The sequence below is a fragment of the Rattus norvegicus genome, chromosome 1, assembly GCF_036323735.1.
Source record: "Rattus norvegicus strain BN/NHsdMcwi chromosome 1, GRCr8, whole genome shotgun sequence".
Lineage (NCBI taxonomy): Eukaryota > Metazoa > Chordata > Mammalia > Rodentia > Muridae > Rattus > Rattus norvegicus.
This window is the reverse complement of record NC_086019.1, coordinates 255983233-255991563: the sequence shown is the minus strand read 5'-3', so window position 1 is coordinate 255991563 and position 8331 is coordinate 255983233. Positions and strand designations below refer to the sequence as shown.

Here is an 8331-nt window from a genome sequence, read left to right as displayed (position 1 = left end):
GTCTTAAACTTCAGGCTAAAACGACCTCAAGATTCCGTTTGCAGATCTGTGTGATCCCCTCACACAACAGAGCAGGGTGTCCAGGATGCTGGGAGGGAGCAACAGGAGGTATTAGCTCTGAGAGAGAGAGAGAGAGATAGAGACAGAGACAGAGACAGACAGAGACAGAGATAGAGAGACAGAGAGAGACAGAGACACAGAGAGACACAGAGAGAGACAGGGACACAGAGAGACAGTGAGAGACAGGGACACAGAGAGACAGAGAGAGACAGAGAGAGACAGACAAAGACAGACAAAGAGACAGAGACAGAGAGAGAAAGAGACAGAGAGACAGATTGACAAAGACAGAGACAGAGAGAAAGAGAGACAGAGGCACAGAGATACACAGAGATAGAGACACATAAAGAGACAGAGACACACAGAGAGACACAGAGAGACAAAGACAAAGAGACAGAGACAGAGAGACAGAGAGAGACAGAGATTGACAAAGACAGAGACAGAGAGACAGAGACAGAGATTGAAAAAGAAGAGATGACAAGAGAAAGACAGAAACAGAGACAGAGAAGAAAGAGGAGGAGGAAGAGGAGGAGAGAAGAGGCACAAAGATCAGACAGAGGCACATCCAACACAGAACAGTAGCGTTGAGGAGATGGAAGAAAAGAATAAGTAACAGATAAAGGGAGGGAGGCAGAGATGGAGAGAACGTGAAGTGGGACCCGCTCAGAGGAAGGTGAGTACCAGTCAGGCTTCAGGAAGAGCAAAGCTGGAGATGAGCTCAAGGGGACCAGATGTCAGGTGTCGTGAGAACAAATTTTACTTTCTCTTTGTGCTTAGCAGTAACACGGATGCTAACAGAAGCACAGTGCAGCCCGGGTCCTGCTGCTGGGTGTCTTTGCCTGGTTGGGAGATCCACCCCCGCATCTAGCAAAGGCCATCAATAGGCAAAGGTAAGTCAGACATTGCAAGGGCTGGACGGCAGGTAAAGCTCCACAGGTCACCACGGTGGCTGGGATAGGCATGGTCACACTCGAGCAGGACACTGCTGGTGGAAGAAGTGTTAGGCAGTCCTGGATCACTCGGTCTCCTCAGCAGCAGAATAAAACGGGGGAGGAGCTAACCCTGTCAAGCCACCTGGACTTGCAAATGGAGTCTCAGTTGAGGAACTGTCCTGATCAGATGGGCCTGCAAGCACATCTGTGGGAGATTGTTTCGATAACTGCTGTGAGAGAGCACAGTTCACCGTGGGTGGCACCATCCCCTAAGCAAACCATCCTGGGAAGTATGAGACAGTTAACCCAACATACACCTTTGTAAACCAAGAAAACCCTGCCCTTCCCCACAATGCTATTGGTCAGTGAGTTTTATCACAGCAACAGAATTCAAACTAGAGAACTCTGTGATATGTCTTGTCTTTGCGTACGCAGTACCCTCTGCTGGAGGGCCTTTGCCCACCAGCCCTTCTGAAAGCAAACAATGAGATGAGACTTCGTGCTCTTCCTCAGCATCTCCTCTTCTAGGAGGCCTCTGGGTAGGAGTAGACACTCCTCCACCTTCCACGCAGCCCAAAAGCACACAGGAGATCTCCCGGGGCTTTGCTGTCAGGTTTTGGCCCCGGCAGAAAATACAATTTTGCTCCATCTATGTTCCATGTCACCACACCCAGAATTTGCCTGTCCCCAGGGAGCCTCATCTACTGTCTACCCAAGTATACAAACCTTGAGCCAGGCTGCAGAGGGAGTCAAGGGAACATAGGGCCCATTTGCCTAGAGATGCTTCTGGCTGGCTGGTAGTAGAGCGGCACACCCCACAGAGGAGGGAGTGGCAAGCACCTGGCGAGAGGCGCCTTTCCACTTTCAGCCTCCATCACACCTGAGAGGCTGGGTTGGAGGATCCTGTGAACCCCAGGCCTGTCCCTGGGGGAGCCAGCCCTCAGTGTCTCACCCACAGCTGTGTCCACACCGCTATCATCATGGACAGGTTCCGAATGCTCTTCCAGAACTTCCAGTCCAGCTCGGAGTCGGTGACGAACGGCATCTGCCTCCTGCTGGCTGCTGTCACCGTCAAGATGTACTCCTCCCTCGACTTCAACTGTCCCTGCCTAGAGCACTACAATGCCCTCTATGGCCTGGGCCTGCTGCTCACACCCCCTCTGGCCCTCTTCCTCTGTGGTCTCTTGGTCAATAGACAGTCTGTGTTGATGGTGGAGGAGTGGCGCCGGCCAGCAGGGCACCGGAGGAAGGACCTAGGCATCATCAGGTAGGATCTCACATATCCCTCTGCTACCCAGGGCAGTTGACACTATCGGGTGTGCTCTTCTCCGCCCCAGATGGAGATGTTCTGCTCGGTTTCCGGTTCCCATCCAGAAACACGTTTCTGTGTGCGCAGAGGTCAGAGGACAAGTTTCAGGAGTTGTCCTTCCACAATAGGGGCTCTGGGGACTGAACTCAGGTCATCAACCTTAGCAAGTAGCCCTACCTGCTGACCCATCTTACTGGTCCTGAAAATACATTTTTTTTTGTTCCTATCAGTTTTCACCTTTCCGTGGTCACACTACTGATGATTCAGAATTCCCAAGAATTACCCAGGCCATGCCAGTCCCATTGAGTGCCTAGTAGGTGTTTGTTTGTCTGTCTGTTTGTCGCAGGAGGTAATCTTTATGTAAAGGTTGTATTTCCTTTCTTGGAAGCATCCAGAGACAAGCACCTTACCTGTTGTAGCCCTCTGTCCTCAGGGTCTGGCACAAAATCGGCTGGCATTAAATACCTACCTGGGGCCAAGGGCCACTCTGCTGAGTGCTCTGCACATAAGGCATCTCTAGATTCATTTCCTCGGCCCTGGGTCTGCTCCTCAGTCCCCGCTTTCTGGTGTAAGGCAACTTTGATACGCAGACATTGGGAACCTCAGCCAAGCTCACATGATGGCCTGGGTTGGACCCCAGCACTGCATTCTCCAGCTGGGTCAGCACACGCCTGCAATCCCAGAAGTCAGGAAGAGGAAGCAGGGGATCAGAAGCTAAAGGTCACCCTCATCTACCACACAGAGAGTTCAAGGTCAAACTGGGACGTATAAGGCCGTGTGTGTGTGTGTGTGTGTGTGTGTGTGTGTGTGTGTGTGTGTGTGTATGTCTGTGTGTATTTGTGTCTGTGTGTGCCTGTGTGTCTCTATGTATATCTGTGTGTGTTCGTCTGTGTGTCTGTGTATATGTCTGTGTATATGTGTGTCTATGTGTGTCTGTGTGTGTGTTCATCTGTTTGTCTGTCTGTCTCTGTGTCTATCTTCTCTGTGTGTGTTCTGTGTGTCTCTCTCTATGTGTGTCTGAATATATGTCTGTGTGTGTGTGTCTATGTGTGTCTGTGTATTTGTCTGTCTCTGTGTGTTCTGTGTGTGCCTGTGCTACTCTGTGTGTGTTTGTCCATGTGTCTGTCTTCTCTCTCTGTGAGTGTGTGTGTATGTTATTTATGTGTGTGTATGCCTGTGTGTGTGTATGTCTCTGTGTGTCTATGTGCATTTGTGTACATGTCTGTCTCTCTGTGTATGTGTTCTGTGTATGCCCGTGCACGTCTCTGTGTGTATCTGTGTGTCTGTCTCCCTGTGTCTGTGTCTGTCTCCCTGTGACTGTTTGTCTCTGTCTCTGTCTCTGTCTCATCTCTCTCTCTCTCTCTCTCTCTCTCTCTCTCTCTCTCTCTCTCTGTGTGCCTGTGTGTGTGTCTGTGTGTGTGTGCCTGTGTGTGTGTGCCTGTGTGCCTGTGTGTGTGTCTGTGTGTGTGTGAGTGTGTGTGTGTGTGTCTGTGTGTGTGTGAGTGTGTGTGTGTGTCTGTGTGTGTATAGAAATCCTAGCCAAGCTCCCACAGGAGGAGTTGGCCACATGGCAAGTGCAGTTCTCCCTGAGTGTAACTGCACACAGGTTGCCCCTTGACGCCCTCTTTCTTTGCTCTCAGGTACATGTGCTCCTCTGTGCTGCAGCGAGCTCTAGCAGCACCTCTGGTCTGGATCTTACTGGCCCTCCTTGATGGGAAGTGTCTTGTGTGTGCCTTCAGCAACTCCGTTGACCCTGAGAAGTTTCTGGATTTTGCTAATATGACCCCCAGCCAGGTGCAGCTCTTCCTAGCCAAGGTGCCCTGCAAGGAAGATGAGCTGGTTAAAACCAGCCCAGCTCGCAAGGCTGTGTCTCGGTACCTCCGGTGCCTGTCACAGGTAAGTGAGGTCCTGCCCGGCCCTTGGTGCCTCATAGATACTGTACGGCCGGACTACTTCTGTGTCAGTTTGACAGAAGCTAGAGCCATCTGAGAGGAGAGTCTCAATTAAGAAAATACCTTTATAAAAATGGAGTTGTAGACAAGCCTGTCAGTCATTTTCTTTCTTCTTTTTTTAAAGATTTTTTTAAATGTATATGAATACTCTGTCTGCATGTATACTTGCACGCCAGAAGAGGGCATTGGATCCCATTATAGATGGTCTTGAGCCACCATGTGGTTGCTGGGAACTGAACACAGAACCTCTGGAAGAGCAGTCAGTGCTCTTAACCAATGAGCCATCTTGCCAGCCCCTGTCAGGCATTTTCTTAATTAACAATAGATGTGAGAAGGCACAAACCACTCTGTGTGGGGCCAACTCTGGACTGGCAGTCCTGAGTTCTATAAGAAAGCAGGCTGAGCATGCCATGAGGAACAAGCCAGTAAGCAGCACCCCTCCATGGCCTCTGCATCAGCTCCTGCCTCCAGGTTCCTGTCCTGTTTGAGTTCCTGTCCTGGCTTCCTTCAGTGAAGGACCACAGTGCAGAAATATAAGTCCAATGAACCCTTTCCTCCCACATCGCTTTGGTCATGGTGTTTCATTCATCACAGCAGTAGGAACCCTGACTGAGGCAGGTATCTTGTGTGACTTTGGAGTTGGTGCTGAGCCAGGCCCATGTGACTTCCCAACCGTGCTCCTCACTTTCGGAGCCATAACCAAGAGCAGGAAGTGTAGAGAGGTTGGAACAACTATCCATGAGAGGTGAGCCCTGGGCCATTAACACCGACTTACCCAGAACAGGTCCATGATGCCCGCCTGCCTGAAAGTCCCCAGAGCTGGGTGGTAGAAGAGTGACCTGGTAATGTCCTGTAGCACCTGCCTCCCACCAGACATGTACCGTCTTGAAAATCACATAATTGCCGTTCTCTGAGTACTCCCACACTGGGTGCTGTGTTAGGCACTCTCTGGGCCTCCGTTTGTTTAGCTCTCAGACCAACTCTTTGAGACGGAGGTAGTTCTTAACACCCCATGCTTCAGGTGAGTTAACGAGGCTCCGAGAGTTTTAGTTTGCAAGCCCAAAGTCACATAACTAGTGACAGGCAAGGCGAGCTCTGGATACCCAGCATCGGTCTCTCTAACTACATCCTTACAAAGAGCCTCACCAGATGCTTGGATTCTCACTGGGCATCCCTTCTACTGTACTGGGACATCCACGGCCCTACCTCCAGTCAGGCTCCCCATTCCACACCACTACCAACGCCCATGCTAGCTGTGTTCATCACAGAACATTATACATGGAACATCTCCAGGACTCCACAGAGCCCTATACTTAGGTGTGACGGGATCACAGGGCTCAGGGAAACATTACACTCAACGTGTTTGGTGAGGAGCCTGGGCATGACTGAAAAGGACAACTGTATGTGGTGGGAATCTCGCCTACAAGTGACAAGGGTGTTTATGTTTGTGGGCCTGGGAGAAACCTGCATCTTTGGGAGACAGACAGGAGGAGAATTGGGCAGGTGTGGGCTCCAGCATTACAGAATGGCTTCTAGTTTCCCTCACGGTTGGTCTAACACTTCCTATTTGTTCCTACACCCAGCTTAATAACTCACAAAATATAGCATTATTGCAAGGGAGGAGAAATGTAAACAAGGGTGAGTAAGGAGAGAAAATGGTTGGTGTGTAGGTGAGGGGGCCATAGGCAAAAGGAAGAAGAATATGGATGTTACGGTGAGTTTAGCTAACAGATTGGGCTCCCTGCGGGTTGCACACATGCATACCCAGTCAGGAGCTATCTGGATTTGCAAATGAAAGACACACCACACCACACACATACACACACACACACACACACACACACACACACACCACAGACACATATACACACACACAAACACACACACCACACAAATACACACACACAAACACACATTCACACACACCACAGACACATATACACACCACACACACACACACACACACACACACACACACACACACACGACAGTTAATTTTAATATGTCTTGACTAGCTCAAAGGCTGGGCAGTTCTAATCCTCGGCCTGGTTAGCATACATTTCCCTTTGGTACTCCTGGCTCAACGCCTTCTGGAAGGTGGGCGGCAGGATGGTGACTGGATCTGACAAAGGATGGTGAGAAACAAAAGGAGGAGTCTTGGCGCACACAGGGTGTACAGCACCAGCACTGGAGTCCTACCACATCTCCTAAAGCCTTCTCATCTTTCAGGCCATCGGCTGGAGTATAACCTTGCTGGTGATAGTGGTGGCCTTCCTAGCCCGCTGTCTGAGGCCCTGCTTCAACCAGACGGTCTTCCTACAGCGCAGATACTGGAGCAACTATATGGACCTGGAACAGAAGCTCTTTGATGAGACATGCTGTGAGCATGCGCGGGACTTCGCACATCGCTGCGTGCTGCACTTCTTCGCAAGCATGCAGAGCGAGCTACGCGCTCTGGGGTTACATCGGGACCCAGCTGGCGAGATCCTAGAGTCACAGGAACCCCCGGAGCCCCCGGAGGAGCCGGGTAGTGAAAGCGGGAAGGCCCACCTGCGTGCAATCTCCAGCCGAGAGCAAGTGAATCACCTCCTAAGTACCTGGTACTCCAGCAAGCCACCGCTTGACCTCGCAGCCTCCCCAAGGCTCTGGGAGCCTGGCCTCAATCATCGTGCCCCTATAGCTGCTCCAGGCACCAAGCTGGGCCACCAGCTTGATGTATAGGGATCTTACAAGGCTCCAACAGCAGGAGTTTTCCCGTGCCAAATTCCCATGTTGGCACAGGTCTGGAAGCCAGCCTCCCTTGCTGGCCTCCTTCCCAGATAGCCCAGTATTTACCTAGTTTCTGGGTATATCCTCCTCTGTGGACACCGTTCCTTCTGGGCCTGGATGAAGTTCAGAGTCTTATCCAGAGCCTTCAGACTGAGTCTCTGAGTCTATCCTTTCCTTCCATCCCTTCTTCCTCCCTTCTTCCTCCCTCCTTTCTTCCTCCCTTCCTTCCTCCCTCCTTTCCTCCCTTTCTCCCTTGTCCTTTCTTTCTCTCCTCACCCCACCCCATCTCTTTTGAGGAAGAGGCACACTACAGCTATCTAGCTGAAGATGACCTTGAACTCCAGGCCTGGGATGCATGGCTAGCCTCCTGCCTCAGGCTCCCTTAGTGTTAGGATTACAGGTATCAACCACCACTCCCCAGTTTCCAGGATTTCCTGTCTTAACAAGCTCCCACACAATACTCGTTCCTCTGGTCAGTGGACCAAACTTTGAGTAGCCACAGTCTGAATAAATCTGTTGTGGATCTGGGTCAGAGACATTGACTCCAAATTTAAAAACACAAAAATCACCATAATAGTGTCACGCGCCTGATATCTGTTCATTCAGTCTTGCTGTAGTCCAGTGAAGGCATGATTATTGGCACCGTCACTTTAAATTTAAATTACATCTTATGTATTTTTATTTATTTATGTGGTGTGTGTGTGTGTGTGTGTGTGTGTGTGTGTGTGTGTGTGTGTAAGCTTGCATGCACATGCACCTTGGTGTGTGTGTAGAGCTCAGAGGACAACTTGTAGGAGTCAGCTCTATCTACCATGTGTGTCTCAGAGATCGAACTCAGGACATCAGGCTTGGCAAACAAGTGCTGTTACCTGCTAAGCCAACCCACTGCTCTTTCTCCTTTTTTAGGATTTACTTTATCCTATGTGTACGGGGAGGCAGTGAGCATGAGCACACGCCTGGCCACAGAAACCAGAGGCGTTGGATCCCCTGGAGCTGGACTTACAGGCGGTCGTGAGCTGCTTGACGTGGGTGCTGGGAGCAGAGCTTGTGTACTTTGCAAGAACAGTGTGGACTCAACCACTGAGCCATCTCTCTAGTCCCACCCTACCTTCACTACCTTAGTGATCCTTCTGGTTAGCCTTTGTGAGCCTTGCCTGGGGTTACAAATGTGTCAGCATACCCTAGGGAATCTGTCTCTGTCTCTGTCTGTCTCTGTCTGTCTCTGTGTCTCTGTGTCTCTGTCTGTCTCTGTTTCTCTCTCTGTGTGTGTGTGTGTGTGTGTGTGTGTGTGTGAGAGAGAGAGAGAGAGAGA

General features: G+C 50.6%; 1 protein-coding gene across 1 annotated transcript; it reads left to right on the top strand.

The window, feature by feature from the left end:
- The first annotated feature begins 1969 nt into the window (after positions 1 to 1969).
- Positions 1970 to 6971, top strand: Calhm3 (calcium homeostasis modulator 3). Its single transcript, NM_001191956.1, has 3 exons — positions 1970 to 2256; positions 3939 to 4194; positions 6480 to 6971. Exons 1-3 carry the CDS (start codon positions 1970 to 1972, stop codon positions 6969 to 6971), a joined length of 1035 nt encoding a protein of 344 aa, NP_001178885.1.
- The last annotated feature ends 1360 nt before the right edge of the window (positions 6972 to 8331 follow it).

Excerpts from the sequence above, each read along its gene's own strand:
- Calhm3 (NM_001191956.1), top strand. The coding sequence starts at position 1,970 with ATGGACAGGTTCCGAATGCTCTTCCAGAACTTCCAGTCCAGCTCGGAG. Across the intron at positions 2,257-3,938 it reads AAGGACCTAGGCATCATCAG|GTACATGTGCTCCTCTGTGC; the intron begins GTAGGATCTCAC and ends CTTTGCTCTCAG. Across the intron at positions 4,195-6,479 it reads ACCTCCGGTGCCTGTCACAG|GCCATCGGCTGGAGTATAAC; the intron begins GTAAGTGAGGTC and ends CTCATCTTTCAG.